The sequence below is a fragment of the Aspergillus fumigatus genome, chromosome 3 (genome assembly GCF_000002655.1).
Source record: "Aspergillus fumigatus Af293 chromosome 3, whole genome shotgun sequence".
Taxonomy (NCBI): Eukaryota; Fungi; Ascomycota; class Eurotiomycetes; order Eurotiales; family Aspergillaceae; genus Aspergillus; species Aspergillus fumigatus.
Genome location: NC_007196.1, coordinates 3,049,584 through 3,067,271, shown reverse-complemented (window position 1 = coordinate 3,067,271; position 17,688 = coordinate 3,049,584). Strand labels below are relative to the sequence as shown.

Below are 17,688 nucleotides of genomic sequence, written 5' to 3'. Positions count from 1 at the left end.
TCTTTCTTTCGACCTGGAAGTTGACGTGTTGAAAGACTTCGCGCAGGAGTCTTCTTCCAAAAGAGACCAGTTTCATCACAATTAAACTGGTCCTTAAGGCTATAAGCACTCAAGACCTATTTAATCTCAAGCATCTCCTAATCTGCCTGAGCAGAAACACTTCCCTCTTCTCTATGTTATCGATGCCATCTTACTAACCTCCTTGCTTGAAAGTTATGAAGCCAGCCATTACTGAAAGTCGGCATCTCTTGCCCTGGGTAGATCTTCTCCCAGAAAAACTGAGCCTTTTGTTGTATAATCTCTGCAGAGATAGATATTTGTCCCTCCACACGTATAATCCACTTAAATAAGGCGTTCTCTAGCTCTGGCCAGTTCTCACGGCGTTGGCGCTTTGCATCGCGGGAAGGGAGGGAATCAGCATCAAGATAATCATATTTGCGGGATAAAATATCAGAGATAAGACCAGATGAAAGAGTATGATTATAGGTATCCTTAAACCATTCTCGAAGCTCTTTCTGTGTTGCCTTTGGATAGAGGCGTTTTCGAGCACGTAGAGCAACCTTCTGGGAGGTTGAGATAGACTTCCTTTGTGGCATATTAGCTAAGGGAGCCCCTTGATATAACGAGATTTTGTATGGGAAGCTGGGGAAAATTAACGAGACTCGCTGTAGCGAGGGATCTCGTTATTTATATGGGAAAATAATTGAGGCAAGGGGTTGCGCTCGTTATATCGAGACTCGTTATAACGAGGTTTTACTGTAATAGAATGTACCAGCTACCAACTGTTCATCAACCAGGGAAAGAATTTGATTACGTACGGTCATCAGGTACCGATGGATATCGATGAAAACTCACGGAGTATAGGCCAAAGGGTCAGTTGACGGTTTCAAAGATTGTGATCTATAGATCAGCAGACATCTGAGCAATCAGTTATTTCCAAGGTATCTGCTGTGTACAGAGTCCAGAGTATCTCCATGGTAATCTGTATCTGCTTTGTACAGTGTATCTCCTCTTCGACATGCATTAACCATGAACCCGTTCCATTGATGTTTAGCCTCTATCTAGCCTAACTAATCCTTGTTCCAGGCCCGCCTCCACCGAACCCACATGCAGGCGGTCTTGTCCTCTTGATTGCTGCTGTCTTGCGTTGTTCTCCGCGCCATTCATAGTCATTCATTATCCGTCCGTTTCAATCTGTTTTTATTCTCCTCACTCCTGGCTATTTTCTGTGTCTTGTTCCTTTTCTGTGCTCTGCGTTCTTCGTTTCCTATCATATCGTCTTTCGTTTTTCTTGCCAGATACCTCTATCCTTTGAATCATTCTCTGGCGAGACCCTCACCGCCCCGCTCTCTGTCCATGCCGCAGTAGATTTTAGATACCATGAACCACTTCGCTCTGCGACCGCGTGACGAACCGTCGGGCGCTGAGCAGTTTCTCAAGCTTATTCAAGACCCTTTCAAATCGGCTGTAAGTACTCCAAATCCGCCTCATCGATTCTGCAATCACTGATTCATGTCCGATAGTTCCAAGTCAATGCCGTGTGGGCTTCGCTAGGCGCCTCCGCCGGGATCTCCATCCTCCTCGCCCTCCTCTTCTCCCTCTTTCGTCCTCGTCACACCCTTGTGTATGCGCCCAAAGTCAAACATGCGGATCGCAGACATACGCCGCCCCCAGTGGGCAAGGGCTTCTTCGCCTGGATGAGACCCGTCCTGCGCACGCGAGAGCCCGAGCTGGTGGAATGCATCGGCCTCGATGCAACCGTCTTCCTGCGCTTCACCAAGATGTGCCGCAATATCTTCATCATTTTGAGTATTATCGGATGCGGCGTGATGATTCCGGTCAATCTCACCCAGAGTAACGGTTCTGGAATCTCGTCGTTGTCGGCGTTTGCAACCATGACTCCGCTTTATGTCACCACGGAGGCGATTTGGAGTCAAGTTATTTGCGCCTGGGCCTTCGACATCATCCTTGCCTATTTTCTTTGGAGGAATTACAAGGCCGTAACAGCCCTGCGGAGGAAGTATTTCGAGAGCTCAGACTATCAGCGCAGTCTGCATGCTCGAACCTTGATGGTGTGTTACGCCCCGCCAAGCACGATGGGTTACCGTCCATTTACTGACCGTTGTAGATTACGGATATTCCCAACGAGGCTCGTTCAGACGAAGCGCTTATGCGCCTTGTGGATGATTTCAACCCCACAGCTGCTCTCCCTCGGGCCTCCATCGGCCGAAACGTCAAGGATCTCCCCGTGTTGATCAAGGAGCATGAGGAAACCGTGCGCCAGCTGGAGTCCGTTCTGGCGAAATATCTCAAGCGTCCCGACCAGCTACCGGCCAAGCGACCGATGATGCGTCCTTCGAAAAAACAACGAGGCAATCATCCGGATTGCAAGGTGGATGCCATTGATTACCTCACCGACCGCATCCAGCGTCTGGAAGAAGAGATCCGTCACGTTCGTGCCTCCATCGACAAGCGCAATGCCATGCCGTTCGGGTTTGTGAGCTGGGATTTGATTGAGCATGCGCATGCCGTCGCCTACACCGCGCGAAAGAAACACCCCAAGGGAACGACGATCCAGCTGGCCCCTCGCCCCAACGATCTCATTTGGGAGAATTTGCCGTTATCCAAGCAGGCCCGCAAGTGGAAACGATTCATGAACTTCATCTGGACTACTTTGTTGACCGTTGTGTGGATCGCTCCCAACGCCATGATCGCCATCTTCTTGTCCAACTTGTCCAATCTGGGTCTGGTCTGGCCTGCTTTCCAGACGTCGCTCAACGCGAACCCGGAAGTCTGGGCCGCTGTCCAGGGAATCCTCTCACCGGCCATCACCTCCCTGGTTTACCTCCTTCTTCCGATCATCTTCCGTCGCTTGTCCATCAAGGCGGGTGACGTGACCAAAACCTCGCGAGAACGCCACGTCCTGAGTCATCTGTACTCGTTCTTCGTCTTCAATAACCTCATTGTCTTCTCGCTCTTCTCGGCCGCATGGACATTTGTGGCCGCTGTCGTCGACGCGAAGAACCATGACGAGGACGCCTGGCAAGCGATCAAGGATGGCGCATTCTACCAAAAGGTCATGAGCGCCTTGTGCCAAGTGTCTCCCTTCTGGGTGACCTGGCTGCTGCAGCGCAACCTCGGAGCGGCCATCGACCTCGTGCAGCTGGTCACTCTCTTCTGGGTTTGGTTCTCCAAGACCTTTCTCGCTCCCACGCCCCGGCAGGCCATCGAATGGACCGCGCCCCCGCCGTTTGATTATGCGAGCTACTACAACTACTTTCTCTTCTATTCGACCGTTGCGTTGTGTTTTGCGACGCTGCAGCCCATCGTCCTTCCCGTCACTGCGTTGTATTTCGGATTGGACGCCATGTTGAAGAAGTATCTGTTGCTCTATGTGTTTGTGACGAAGACAGAATCGGGCGGCCAGTTCTGGCGCGCCCTGTTCAACCGGCTGGTCTTTGCGACCATCCTCTCCAATGTAGTCATTGCGCTGGTGGCCAAGACCAAGGGCACCTGGACCATGGTCTACTGTGTGGTTCCGCTGCCATTCCTGATGCTGGCATTCAAGTTCTACTGCATGAAGACATTCGACGACGAGATCAAATACTACAACCGAGCGAACCTGACCGATGCGGAGGCGTTTGCTGTCGACAAATCGGGCAGAAAGGGGTCTGACCGGCTCAGCTCCAAGTTCGGCCATCCTGCCCTGTACAAGCCTCTGATCACCCCGATGGTGCACGCTAAGGCGGCCGATGCACTCAAACAAATCTATCGTGGTCGACTCGGCGCCTCGGACGTCCATGGCGAATACTCGGACATTGCAATGGATCCCATGTCAGCAACGCAACCGGGCAAGGCCATGGACGCCGGCCAATCGGCCCCCTTCGAGGTTGTTCCCGAGAATCATCTTGACTTCTCCTACTTCAAAGATCGTCCCGATTTCCGTGACGAGTTTGGTGGGGGCATCTATGGCCGTCCCGAGGACTTGATGACTGAACGGTCCCATACGCCGCGTAGCCACCTGGCCGAATGGTCACCGGCCACGTCCCGCGCGTCGTCGCCTACGCCGTCGCTGCCGTCGCTCTCTGGATTGAAAATGCCCGAAGGCTACGACCCGATCGCGAACGATATCCACCCTGCCTTCCGGACTCCTCTCTCGCGTGAGGAGAGTGCGGCGATGGGCACCGGTCTGTATCATCACCGGAGCGCGAGCGAGTCTCAGCAGCTTCTAAGCCAGGCACAGGTACCTGGGACCAGCGAGATCACACCTGCTCCCCTGAGCCGATGGCGGACTGGAGGATACGGGCCTGTTGAGCAGGACGATCCCAACTTCACCTCGTATGAGCAGTACCGTCATGCGCGGTAGTTGCAGATTTGTACAGCTGAATGGGGTGGTGATTGATACACTTGATATTTGCGTAGATCTGGTTCGGTGGGATTTGGTTTGACTGTACATTAGACACGGGTTAACGAACTTTAACGCCTATATCACATTGGATGACATTTGATTTATTAATATGGCTTGACAAACCGGTAGAAACTAGCTATATATTTCTGGATACGATCAATAAACTTCGTCGGAAGTGTTCGGGTTTGACTTCTCACTTTGACGTATGCTTACCATTTTCCCGATTGGGCTGATGGCGGAGGCGAAGTCGGTTTCCGGTGCCCGATAAGGTACGGGGGAGCTCTCCTTACATACGGAGTAGTTTGCTTCCTCCGAATCAGATCAGAACATCCCTTTGCCTCTTTGCAGTCCGCAGTTCTCATCAATGAGCATGCTTTTCAAAGCCTTACTTTGACATTGGTGTTGCTGTCGCTAGACCCCTGAGTCTCCCTGTCACGACGACACCGTAACTCCTCCGCACCAAACCGAGTCCTCGAGCTCCGCATCGACTCCCTCACCCCTGCCATCCGCCAGGATCTTACCACTCGTTCTATCTCTTCCGAATGCTCCGCGGTAATCGAGGAGTCTCTGCACCCGAGTCTAACGCCTTATCCAGAACCACCGTCTACTGAGCATTCCCCTCCGCGCATGCTCCCCGCCTGACGATACAGCATCCCTCCCCATACAACCAACAACTACATCAGAGAGACCCCGGAGAAACCATGGCGTGGTACTCTATCCTCCCCCCAGACCTAATCTACGTCGAGAGCTGGGCCGCTAGGATCTTCGTACGCCTCCCCCTTCCCTTCATCTCCTCCCCTTGAACCGCGCTGCGGGAATGTAATTTTAAATGCTAAATGCTAATGTGTGGCCGGATCAGGTCTTCCTCGGCATCGTCACCATATTCCCCTGGGCGGCGCTGATCGTCTTTGACGTGCTGCTGTATATCTGGCGGATGGGAGCGTACGAGTTCCCCGTCGTCGGGGGCCGGGCGAGAGGGATGCAGCGGCCTCGGGCGCCAACCCTGAATGTGAATGTTAGTGAAAGGAGTGAGGTGCCGAGGAGGGTGCTGGGGCTTGGGCCGGCTGTTAATACTGTGCATGCTGGGGAAGTGCGTGAGCAGGCGGAGGTGAAGAGGAGGGAGAGGGTGGTGACGGGTACCCATGGGTGATGGCCAGGCTTGTTGGTCGACTGCAGGCGTGGTTGCTCGAATGCAGGTCTGTCGTTTCTAATGTTGATTTGTGTATTCCTATTGATATTGATACCCATATGTTTATTGTTCTTGTGTCTGTGGTCTCCTGAGGCGGTTGTTTGTATTTGTACTGTATGTATAACTCTACGTCATCATCCGCGGTGCTCCCTGAGCTCGACTAATGCACTATTAGCCTACCGATCGAACCTCTGCATAGCGTCTTAGATGATAACAACAGAGTACTCGGTATCATCCACAAATGATTTTATTTGTTCGGTGGTGTCGTCGAGTCGGCGTTACTCCGCGGTTCCGCGCGCCAATCGTGGCACAGACCGAGCTGATATGCTCTTGACTCATTCTCCAGGTTGATGTTCTGGCACGGAGTATAACAGCGAGAACTATGGACATGCATGTCCGGGATGCGAGACTCATCCTTCGTAAACGGTCATGTCTACTGGTACTAGATTTCAGGATCACATCGAGTCATGGAGACTCTACCTCGAAAGAACTCCATCTATCAACTTATTCCTAGTCCTGGGGATTGGGACATTGGCATTCGCATTCACATACTGTCGCAAGACCAAGGTCCGTTTTTCCATCATGCCATCCTCTCGTACCTACTCGACTCCTAACACAGGCAGACCGTTTCCCCATCCAAACATGAACCTCCAGAGGAGGGATACTCCCCCATAACCCCGCTCCCCAACTTCAACTGGGCAACGACTGAGCCACTGGCCTTCCGGCCCTTCAAGCCAAAATACCACTTGACGATGGGTACGCCTTGCTCACTCCCAGTAGAACCTCTGAGGAACTAATCGGATCAGCCCTCTCAACCATCTCCATCTCGGACCTGATCCCGATGGACAAGACCTACAAAGAACGGATGGCGCTGCGCGCCTCGCTCTTGAAAGAGTACCCGGACGTCGTGCTCGGCGTGCACGACGCAGCTGACCCGCGGATCCGCCGCGCCGTGGCCGAGTTGTATGCCTTTATTATGGGGACGTATCTGCCGACGCGGTATCCGACCATGTTTGCCCTTTCGGGCAGCAGCAAGTCGGTCGTGTTGGAGAACAAGGTCACGGGGAAGACGTACCCCGTCGCAATGGAGGATCAGCCTGTCCGCAAAGCCCTGGAGGTCCTGGGCCAGACAGTCGATGAGGATTTCCTGATCCTTTTGCCTGAGAAGATGCAGGACGCCTCCGCTGGCGAGGAGGAGAGATACGTCCTCGCCGCATACACCGCGTACTTCCCCTCTGGGTTCGACACGCGCACGAAACTTGGTCTGCGGCTTGCGGCCATCCATGACCCGGTCCCCGGGTACAAGGAGAAGTTGGAGCGGAGCATGGATCGGTTCTTTGCCAGGGTGGAGGTGGGGAAGATCGTGGCGAGGGTGAACTGGAGTATTACGACGCAGACGGGCTTGTTTGCCGCGTTTGGGGGCGTGCATGGCTCTGTTGCGACCTCGGCGGCTGGAGAGAAGGAGATTGAGCCGGGGACGTTGGATGTTGATTCGGTAGGTGATCTTATACTCTCCTTTGGGGTTGTTGTAGTTGTAGTTGTAGTAGTAGTTGTTGTTGTTGTTGCTGCTGCTATGTCTTATGCTTATCCTGAGGTATAGACGGTTCTCCGGTGTGAGCGGCAGACGCTGCATCGGTTGCCTCGGAGCAAGGCGCTGGTCTTTGCGTTCCATACGTATACGTATCCGCTGCAAATGATCAAGGAGGAAGGGCTGGGCGAGGAGCTTGCAACAGCGATTGATGGGTTGAAGGCGGGCAATGTGCCTGGGATGCATTGGTACAAACGGGGTTCTGTGTGGGGGGAGGCTGTCAAGCACTTTCTACGTAGTTAATTTGGTGACTGTGCATTTTTAAATTTGGCTGATTCAGCTGTTCAGGAGGACTATCTAACCCAATCGCTGAATGACCTTGATGAGATCGGCCGTCACGCCCATGGCCGTGACCTCGCCGCCCGCACCGGCGCCCTGTACAATAAGCGGGTTGCTTCCGTACCGCTTGGTGTAGAAGCTGATGATGTTGTCACTGCCCTTGAGTCCCGCAATAGCACTGTCCTTGTCGAACTGTTGTAGCCCAACGCGAACCTCTTTCTTTGCTACATCCACACTACCCACGTACCGCACGACCTTGCCCTGCTTCTCGGCCCCCTCCTTGATAGCCGCCATCTGCGAATCGAAGCTAGGCAGTTTCGTCATGAACTGCGAGATGCCGTCCGCGGTGGAAGGCAGCGACGCCAGCTCAGCGGGAATCAGCGACTCGATGGGGAAGGAGTCCGGGCCCTGAACTTCGAGACCCGCAATACGCGCCAGGATGGTCAGTTTGCGCGCCACGTCCATGCCGTTCAGGTCATCGCGCGGGTCGGGCTCGGTGTATCCCAGCTCCTTGGCCTGGGCGACAACCTCGCTCCACTTGGCGTTGGAGGCGCCCGAGACAGGGGCAAAGGTGTTGAAGAGGAAGGAGAGCGTGCCGGAGAACACGCCCTCGATGCGGGTGACCTCGTCGCCGGTTGCCACGAGATCGCGCAGCGTCGAGATGACAGGCAACCCGGCGCCGACGGTGCTCTCGTGGTAGACGAGCGCCTTGCCCTCGGCGGCTGCGGCGAAGATCTCCTTCCACAGCGAGAGGTCGGAGGAGAAGCCCTTCTTGTTCGGGGTGACAATGGAGATGCCCTTGCGGAGGAAGACCGGGTATGAGCTGGCCAGGGCCGGGTCGCTGGTATTGTCGACCAGGATGGAGCGGCCGGGAGCGGAGGAAAGATAGGACGCAATCTCTTCGGGCGACAGAGCACCAGACTTGGTGAGCGAGGGGGTCTCGGCGGCCGCCTTCCAGTCACCGGCGGGGATGGCAGGCGAGTAGGCCGGTGTCGGGGCCAGGAGGGTTTGTGTTGAGCGGGCGAGGAGGATCAGCTTGGGGGCATTTGGAAGACGGGCAAGTTGGTTCAGGAATGCGGTTCCAACACCACCGACGCCTGCAATGCATGGATTGTAAGCATGAGTCAGAACTCCAATGCAGCACGGTGCAGCAAAGGTGGGATGGATACTCACCGATGACACCGAGATAGATGTTCGACATGGTCAATTGTCGAAATTCTTGATCTTTGCGACAGAAGTGACTATAGGCAGTGCACAATTGCAAGAAAATTCCCAGTAGAGAATGAACAGGAACCAAGATATAGCAGAGGATGATGAATCACGAAAGTAGCAGAAGCAGCTCTTTAATCGTGGGGTCGCGGGGCAGCGATTATCTGAGTGGTGCCTGAGGCATACACGGTTATCTAATCAGCATCGGCAGAGTTGCCTTCTCCGTAGAGTCCAAACATTTACTGCTCTGCCATCTCAGAAGATACGGAGTGGAACATCCATCATCTCACAGTCACCATTCGAGCACACAAAATGTCAAATACAAATCCATCCCTTTACGGCCTCCCCCGACATAGCCAAAAAGCCTCCGCTCAATCAACCGCCCCCTCTGCCTCTACCCTCGCCTTCACCACCCAGCTCTCCTCCCTCATCACCAAAGGCACCGAGTCCTCCACTCGCGGCCGCCCTCGACCCTCCAAATCCTCTAAATCCGACATCTTCGCTGTCCACAACAAAGGCGCCCAGAAACGCGCGGCCGCGGACCTTCGCGATGCTGACGACGACGATGCCGAAACCTCCGTCCGCCAGATCCACAAGCGCACCGCAGACATCGGCGCCGTCGACTCCGCCACCCTCCACCGCTCCAAGCGGCGGCTCGAGGAAAAGGCGCGCATGTACGAGGATCTCAAGAGCGGGCTTTACCTTGCGGGCGACAGCGATGACGACGACGAGATCAGCTCCCGGGATGATTACCTGGCACGACTCCGCCGGAAGGAGAAGGAGGGGCTGGTGGATTTCGACCGGAAGTGGGCTGAGACGCAGCGAGCGAGGGGGTCAGATGATTCGGCTTCTGATTCTGACGGGGGAGATGTCGAGGCCGACGATAATGCGTCGATCGTCTCGTATGAAGACGAGCTGGGGCGGACCCGGCGCGGGACGAGGGCCGAAGCTGCGCGTGCGGCGTTGGCTAAGGCGCAAGAGAGCGGGGAATGCCGGGGTCCGGAGCGATGGAAGCCTGCGCGGCCGGAGAAGCTGATCTATGGGCCTGCGGTGCAGGCGGAGGCGTTCAGTCTGTCGTCGTCTGCGGCGGAGCAGATGGCAGCGCTTGCTGCGCGGCGCGACCGGTCGCCTACGCCACCGGAGGAGACGCACTACGATGCGGATGCGGAGGTGCGCAATCGAGGGACAGCGTTTTATGCGTTTGCCAAAGATGAGGAGACGCGGAGGAAGCAGATGGAGGAGCTCATGAGTGCGCGGGAGGAGACGCAGCGTGAGCGGGAGGCCAGGCAAGCGAGGCGGGTAGAGCGACAGCGGGTGAAGGAAGAAAGGAGGCGTCAGATTGAGGAGTTACGGGCTAAGAGAAGGGCGGAGACCTTCCTGGCTGGGTTGGGAGATCTGGGTGCCCTGCAGGCGGATGCATCCTAGACCCTGGAGTTTCTTTTTTTTTTTTTTTTTTTACTATGACTTGCTGTACATCATGATACCCTAACGCAACATTTGACGCCAGAGAAGCGAATACACCGGTTATATGAACGAGGCAATAAGCCGCTCAGAATGATAATCTTCATGACAGTCATGGCACATAAGTCGTGGGTATTATTTATTTTGTCATCAAGTTCGTCCAATGGTTCCCCTACACAATCAAAATCTCACTGCGATGGTTCTAGCGAGTATTCGCCAGCTCTGCGATGGTCTCTACGAAACCTTGCGCATCTACACCCGTCAGTATCCCCTGGAACCCGGGGAGTAAAAATACTTACCAGCGCGATTCGTAAACTGCAATATATGCTCCCCCCTTGACGTCTTCTGCGGGGTAAAATCCGCCGCAAACATGAAGATGGTCTGGCGGAGCTCACGCAGCACAACCACCTTGGAATCTGGACGGCGGATCCAGCCTCGCGTCCCGAGGTACTGAGTGATAAAGGCAGTCCACACGGGGGCTCTAATAACAAGCAGTCAGCTTTGGCAGTCCGCATGGATATGTAGCGTACCGTTTCATCTCCCCCTTGTGGACGGATGCCTGCAGCCTAACGGCTCCGGATACTTTGTCCCGATATATGCGCAGCGCGTGCAGGTAATTATCGTCGAGGATCTGTCTGTTGCGGTGTGAGCTTTGAATTAGGTTTTGTCTGTGGCATCCTACCCTCCAAAGAGCTCTTCCTCGTTGTCGAGCTCGTAGTCACGGATGCTCTCCACAGGTCGACCGGCGTCTTGTGAGCGTAATGCAAGGAATGTGCAGAAGAAAAGGACCATCTCTGTGCTCGTGTCAAAAATACAGCCTTCCATTGCGCAACGCAAACGTCTTCAATGGGCAAAGAGTGACATACGCTCAATGGTGCTGAACTTGAGGTTCGCCCACAGGACCAGCTCATATCCTCCACGTCGTCGCCGGCACAGGTTGAGACAGGAGCCGACCCGGACGATCTCCAGGAGGTTGAGAGGCATGCAGAAGTATTCGCTCGGTCGAGTGGTGTGGGGCGCCTTGCACAATATCCGCGCTCGGTGGTCATCCTCGCGAAGATAGAAATGCACGCGAAGGTCTGAATCGCCAGTGAATGCTCTGAGACGGTTAGCTGCAAGCTCTCTGTAAGGCAGAGGAGCGGACCTGGTATATGCTCACAATTGGAAGAGTTCCTCGAATCCTTCATCTTTGAGCCACCGCTTGACCCCAGGAGAATGGTCACCAAGACATTTCGAACTAGCACCATCATACATCAATAGCTGGATCAATTTTGCCTGGAGATATATCTATGCTCACCTTTCGCCTACGTAAGGAATGGGGGTCATCGTGATTTCATCTAGAAACACCCGCTTGGCCCAATGGTCGCTCACTAGCGTTGTGGAGCCAGCGGACTGACTGGTTGTGGTCGTCGAGCCGGTAGTAGGTGATCCCGGCGCATCAGGCGCAGATGGGGGGATGTCCGAAAACGTCCCTGATGACGGAGAGAGGGGCGGTTGAGGCACGCGATGAGATGGTCTGGCTCGCTCGTACGACCGACGGTTACGGGGTCGTCGATCACTGACTGGACTTCCTGGCTCGGCGCTCGTGGTGCTCGAGGACGGGGTGCCGAGGGAGAGGCCGCTAAATCGCGGAGTAAGCCGGTTTTCCTGCTGGATCAGGAGACCTTTGAGGTTGTTGCGCAGACCGCTCAAAAGAGGTGTTTCGGGAAATTTGCTACCGTATCATGTCAGTATCCGACCTAGACGAAAACAAGCTGAACGTACCCCTTGATCAAATCTTCCAATTCCCGGAGAAACGCCTTGTACTTGGCCAGACGAGTGGGAAGCGGCTCATGAGACTCCTTCTGGAAGAACGCAGTCAGGCCAAGCCAGGTCCGTTTGTAGACCTCGCGGTTCGACCCTTTCTGCACTTCAATGTCGCCGAAGAAATCCACAATGTCCTCGAGTGTATACTTCAAGCTGGTCTGTACCAGATCCAGGTCTTCTTTGGCGATAGCCACATTACGCCGATAGTGACGATTCTTGGTGAGGTCATCCAGGCTAGTCAAGGATGTGCTGATGGAGTAGAGGTCGGCAATGAGACTTGTGATCTCCGTGGCATGTTCGGGCAGAGGATCGCGCAGCATCCGGAAGCCAGCTGCCACATCCTCTGCGTTGTCGGCCGATGTGCGCAATGCCATTGCGAGGATCACATCACTGGGCCGCGGCTTCTAACCTGGGTTCTCCCTCGGGAGGCGGGGGGTACGTTATATACGATTGGAGAGATGAGCCAGAACCGTGGTGCAAACGTTGACCAATATCGGGTTCTGATAGAGAATATTGGGACGCAAAAAAATTATACACGTGGGGGGACCGCACAAATGTTCGCTATACGAAGCAGTGTGGAGTTACGTCCAGGATAAGCATAGTAGAATCAAGGCAAATGGCGAAATCAGCCGGAGGGGTACCGACGACCAACTCGGAGACTGAAGATTAGGATTAGACTAAGTATTTAACTAGTTTCTGGGGATATTCGAGAGCTTGATTGTGCCGTGTTATCAGTGGGATCAGCCGTCGGATGATGCATGTCGCCTGAGAGACTCTCATGGAAAGACGGAGACCAGCACACAAAAGCAGCATGCATGCATTGCTGCAAAGAATTCCTATCAGAACAGAAGACTAATGGATGAAAGAGAAGGAAAGCAATTAGGATTGTTCAAAAAGGATAGAAAAATGGGGTATCTAAAAGCGGAAGAAGCCTCAAGTGGGGCACAGGATCTGAGTCAAAAGGGTTTTGACATACAAATAAGAGACCCTCAAGATCCCTCATCCTTGCACTCACTCCGAGTACATGGCCGTTGGCGAGGGAGACAGTCGACTTGCGGCTCCTTCAGCGACAGGCCGCGACGGAGAAGATGGCCCCCCTCCTCCTGGCCGTCTAATAAGGATCGTTGACGTGTTCGTGCAGAGGATAGCACTGGCAGCCAATAATGCGCGGGGAATCGCATCCACCAGATTGAGCGGTGATGAGGATTTGGGACGGTGAGTGTAACCGCGCGAGGACGAGCAGGAGGAGAGGAATGGGACGCTTCAACTGGCTAGACTGCTAGAGAGACCAGCATCTCATGGCACAGGGTCTGATCTCTGTTTCATCTCTATTTCCAGAAGTCTCACTCTTTTGTAATCCCTTGTTGAGAACAAAGTTCATCATCAACCTTAAACTACTCTAAACTACTTGCTCTCATTTCATGCAGATCACAAGACGCTCCTCGGTAAGAGGTGATAAGGAGATCTCACAGTCCGAGATCTAGAGCTGGAAAGCCTGGAATATGCTTTGTCAATGCAACGCTAGAAGCGTATCTAGAACTGCGATATTATGAGCATGCATGATTGCTGAGTTGTGTATCATCTCTTTGCTGGTGAACAAATCTAGGTAGATACCTCATCTTTGACACCACTACTCTGTACTTGACAATGGGTTGTCTTTTAAAGCCTCCATTATCCATATATAGCCCAACCAAAGAACAGATCTCCAACTTCTATAGTCCCATACCCTAGACCAACTGGAAGGTCACAGCTCAGGCATCAAGGCATCAACTCGGAGATATCGGAGCTGGGACGCGTCTCGGTGCAACACGTAAACAAACGGTCCCCGCGTCATCCCGGGAGCTTGGGCCAGGTACCCGAGCTGCAAGATCTCTCCCATTTTTCCAGTCGCAACTGTCAATTGGCGGCAACCCCCCTCCCCCGTGCAACCTACTTGAGATGCGACACAATAGAAGAGGGAAAGGATGCGGTTGATTAGCTACTAGTATACAGCAGTTTTTTTGCTTGCCTCGCACATCACTTTCTGCAGCTTCAGCTTCAGCTTCCGGTCATAAATCGTCCCACCAGCTGGAACTCAAATAGGGCTGCAATCCGCCCTTATTCAAGTCAAAATCAACCCAGTCCGTACAGTAAACATTTCCCATTGAAGATCCTTCATGAAGAACAGAAAAGCACGTAGAGAAACCCCACCGTCATCCCATCCCGAAAGCCGTCGCAAGTTAGAAATAAAAAGGAGTATAGAGAGGAAAAAGCGACGAATACAACTCAATCAGAGTAAAAATACGACTCAAACAACGCCAATCGGTCCAGACACAAGAGACCTAGGTTTGAAAGAAGACCTTAAGAGGATTCCTCTTCGTCCTCGTCTTGAGCGGCCTGTGATTCAACTCTGTCAGCACCGTTCATTTCAAGGCACAATAAGTATAACCACATACGTTGTAGCTCGCCTTCTCGTCTTCGTAACGCTTCTTGTCGGCGGCGGCCTTCTCCTCGTAGGGTCGGCGTTCGCTGTCGCTCAGGGCCTTCCATCTCTCTCCGAGCATCTTGCCGACCTGGCCTGCAGGGAGAGTAAGCGATCGATCCAGAGCCTGACTCTAGTCAGGATGACCTACCGAACGAGATGCCGGGGTTCTCCTCGCGGACCTTGTCACGGTTCTCATTGGCGAAGAACATGTAGGCAGAAAGACCACGCTTGGGGGCATTGGGGTCTATCTCAAGGATTAGCTCAAAGAAAGATGCGTCGGAAAAGCGCAACCACGTACCCTTCTTCTTTCTCTCGACGCGCTTGGTCTTGGTGCGGGTGGAAGTCTTTTCCTTAGGCATTGTGGTGGTGATTGACTGCAAGAAAGAGCTGTTAGTAGCTGCCAATTAAGCTCGGAAATCAAAAATAAGGGCGTCGGATGAAAAACAAAACACAGAAGATGGAAATTCAATGCAGAGGAGAGGTCGAGGACCAGATGCTCAAGTGCGCGATAGAAGCAGAGTGGTGCGCGTGCCTAGCGGTCGCAAGTCAAGCAATAACACGAGAAATCAAATCGCGCATCCAAAGCTTACCTGAGACTTGACTCGAAAAGCAAGAAGATAATTCGAGTATTAAAATCGACTGTTTTGGCCTACATTCGACGAATATCAGTTTGGGGCTGTTCATTGCGTCTGAACTATGTGGTTGCGGTTGCGAGTGCGCAACAGTAGCATCTCGCGGTCATGCTTGGAAAAATCAAGCAAATAACGATCGCAAAAAGACGTTCTGAGATGAGAACAAATAGATGCAGATAAAAATAAATAATTGGGTTGGTGTTGTTGAGAAGATGTTCAGATGGGGGAATGTTTATAAGGAAACTCACCGATTCGGATATGTAGTACTTTTTGTATGGGGAGCGAATTTGTATGGAGAGAATTGATAGAGGGAGAGTGAGGGAGTAGAGAGAGAGAGAATAGTATGAGGGAGAGGGGAGAGTAGTAGTAGTAGGAGAGGGAGGGCAGCAGCAGCACCACCACCACCACCACCACCAGCAGAAAGGGAGAAACGGGACTGCGGGCCACCACTCTGCTTACACCACTTACTACTGGACTACTGACGACCTGTTTTACCTCACTCACCTCATACTACACTTTGCATTCGGCTTAGTTTGGTTGGAAGGGAGGAGGGGGGCAGCACAGGCAAGGGAAAAGTTACCTAACTGGCTGGCTCTGCACTGAGAAAGAGTGGTATCGTCCCATACCTGTCACATACAGCATCCCTCAGGTTTCTATTTCCTGCGACCGTCAGCTGTTATATGGGACTTTCCACTCCATAATTGTGTAAGGAAATGTTTCGCAAATGGTAGCAATTCTCTTTAACCCAACAAGATTTATTTGGCGATTCTGTGCATCTTGGCTTTCTGCGCAATAAGTATCGCTTTTTTCAAACCAGGAGCATATCTGGGTCGCCCATCGCGCTGATGGCAAGGTATCGTCATAGTGTATTGAAAATACCATACTGTTCTCATACGCCTTATCTCATCCACATCCACCGTCCTCTCCTGCTAGCTGGTACCACTTTACTACCAGTACTTTCTCCATACTGTGTGGATTAATCACACATACCTAAACCAACCAGCAATGGTACAGAGGACAAAGTAGCACACGGATAATCAACCGTAGTAACAATTATTGAAGGCTGATCAATTTTCATACGTCCATTGATCATCGAGATACATATCAATAATCTTGGTTAAAAAAGAAAATAGAATAATGGAAAATAAGATTCTTTGTTGTGAGTTCGATAGCTGGCTGTGGATCAAACAATCGCTAACTCTTTTAATGCCATATTTCCAACTGCCTTTTTTCTTCTATTTACACACACAGAGCCCGTGCCTCGGCGCAACCCATCAATGCCCTACCATTATCGCTCTCAATCGCTCTCAATTGGATTGTTTGTCCATGCTTGATTATCTTCTTGAATGTAGGGATATGCATACTACCTGTCAACCTCTTAAGAGAATTACTCGGTACGGATTAGACTTAAGGAGTCGGTTCTTTCATCTCCAGTGCAATTCCAATCAGTTCTACCAAAATCACATGAGCTCTGCACCCTTCAGCTAGCTGAACTAGCGTAGTGCATATTGTCCTTCGTTATTATCGGGGTGCTGTCTAATCCGTTTTGCTTCATCTTGAGTTTCCCCCTACTATATATTAAACCTTCCATGATAATTACGGCTTGACTCTCTGCGCATCAGCTCGGGTTACTACGGATACGCAATCAATACTCTGCCTATTCATGCCACACGTACCAAAGGTGCAATTATGGTAGACTTGAATGTGGATTGTTCCGCAAGCCTCAGGCCTCAGACATACTGCACTGCACAATCTTGACTCTCTACTCTGAATAATGTTTGAGTCGCGGACTTCGGTCCGAGGGGAGTGTTGCCAAAGTACCACACAGTAGACTAGTCAGCCACACAAGGTAATGATCCTTTGCCTGAGCATCAACGCATTACATAGATAAGCAAGTAGCGGGCACAGAGTACTTCAGTGCCCTGGTAATGGTTGTTAAATCATGTAAACCACCTTGGTAGTATAAGTGTATCTACTCTCTGCTCACCGTCTGTTTGCTGATACATATGGAACAATCCGGTCTTACATACATGACTGTTAGGCTACTCTAAAAGATTCTAAAGGCAAGGGCTAGTGAATTACTCAATACTGAGAGTCATAAACTTACGATATTGAATAGTTGGGCGTAAAAGAAAAGTGTCATATTAACCCTGATATCCTTCCACATCCTGTGCTTACTTCTGCTCGTCTACAGGGATTACATACCTAGGTCACGCCAAATACCATTTCGTCCTGAAGACTATGAGCAAAACCCAATGATAACCGTACGGGAGGAGAAACTACCTTACACTGCTCCATACCACGGAGGACCACCATACTCCCCGTAGACCCAGTCTTATGGTGTGGTATCACTAATACGTACTCCATACTATGGAACAGTCGTCATAGAGTGTGTCAACACCCAGTCTAGTACGCCGTATCAGCAGAGAGGCTCCGTACTTCTCTAACTTTGAACTTTCAGGTGGAAACACTGATTGTTATTTTTACAAAAGAATAATGTCAAGGCACTCATCATATCGGGTTTAGTTATGACCCATGGTTACCCGTAAATCGCTGATTAATGCATAACATTCTTAGACGCATCCATCAATTAGCGCCCACCTTATCGGGTTCTAATTGCCTTCCATCTGTATTCGAATTTTCTCCATGATT

The 17,688-nt window shown here is 52.1% G+C and overlaps 6 protein-coding genes across 6 annotated transcripts; 3 read left to right on the top strand and 3 right to left on the bottom strand.

Moving 5' to 3' along the window:
* Positions 1-983: 983 nt before the first annotated feature.
* Positions 984-4,574, top strand: AFUA_3G11660 (putative DUF221 domain protein). The gene is made up of 3 exons (XM_749360.2): positions 984-1,467; positions 1,524-2,072; positions 2,129-4,574. The coding sequence occupies exons 1-3, from the start codon at positions 1,381-1,383 to the stop codon at positions 4,364-4,366; spliced, it is 2,874 nt and encodes a 957-aa protein (XP_754453.1). The 5' UTR covers positions 984-1,380; the 3' UTR covers positions 4,367-4,574.
* Positions 4,575-4,636: 62 nt separating this feature from the next.
* Positions 4,637-7,428, top strand: AFUA_3G11650 (heme-dependent oxidative N-demethylase family protein; the record flags this gene model as incomplete). The annotated part of the gene is made up of 5 exons (XM_077804431.1): positions 4,637-5,175; positions 5,268-6,164; positions 6,221-6,353; positions 6,404-7,092; positions 7,198-7,428. Exons 2-5 carry the CDS (start codon positions 6,027-6,029, stop codon positions 7,426-7,428), a joined length of 1,191 nt encoding a protein of 396 aa, XP_077660582.1. The 5' UTR covers positions 4,637-5,175; positions 5,268-6,026.
* A 54-nt stretch (positions 7,429-7,482) lies between these two features.
* AFUA_3G11640 (homoserine dehydrogenase) lies at positions 7,483-8,785 on the bottom strand (the record flags this gene model as incomplete). The annotated part of the gene is made up of 2 exons (XM_749362.2): positions 8,638-8,785; positions 7,483-8,561 (listed from the first exon to the last, which is right to left on the bottom strand). The coding sequence occupies exons 1-2, from the start codon at positions 8,663-8,665 to the stop codon at positions 7,483-7,485; spliced, it is 1,107 nt and encodes a 368-aa protein (XP_754455.1). The 5' UTR covers positions 8,666-8,785.
* Positions 8,786-8,985: 200 nt separating this feature from the next.
* On the top strand, positions 8,986-10,098 carry AFUA_3G11630 (CCDC174 family protein; the record flags this gene model as incomplete). The annotated part of the gene is made up of 1 exon (XM_749363.1): positions 8,986-10,098. One exon carries the CDS (start codon positions 8,986-8,988, stop codon positions 10,096-10,098), a length of 1,113 nt encoding a protein of 370 aa, XP_754456.1.
* Positions 10,099-10,336: 238 nt separating this feature from the next.
* Positions 10,337-13,387, bottom strand: AFUA_3G11620 (uncharacterized protein; the record flags this gene model as incomplete). Its single annotated transcript, XM_749364.2, has 8 exons — positions 11,899-13,387; positions 11,432-11,848; positions 11,294-11,371; positions 11,001-11,233; positions 10,817-10,928; positions 10,665-10,769; positions 10,434-10,615; positions 10,337-10,386 (listed from the first exon to the last, which is right to left on the bottom strand). Exons 1-8 carry the CDS (start codon positions 12,312-12,314, stop codon positions 10,337-10,339), a joined length of 1,593 nt encoding a protein of 530 aa, XP_754457.1. The 5' UTR covers positions 12,315-13,387.
* A 503-nt stretch (positions 13,388-13,890) lies between these two features.
* Positions 13,891-15,568, bottom strand: nhp6 (high-mobility group nucleosome-binding protein). The gene is made up of 6 exons (XM_749365.2): positions 15,285-15,568; positions 14,995-15,053; positions 14,703-14,936; positions 14,553-14,648; positions 14,376-14,497; positions 13,891-14,316 (listed from the first exon to the last, which is right to left on the bottom strand). The coding sequence occupies exons 3-6, from the start codon at positions 14,761-14,763 to the stop codon at positions 14,281-14,283; spliced, it is 315 nt and encodes a 104-aa protein (XP_754458.1). The 5' UTR covers positions 14,764-14,936; positions 14,995-15,053; positions 15,285-15,568; the 3' UTR covers positions 13,891-14,280.
* Between the last annotated feature and the right edge of the window lie 2,120 nt (positions 15,569-17,688).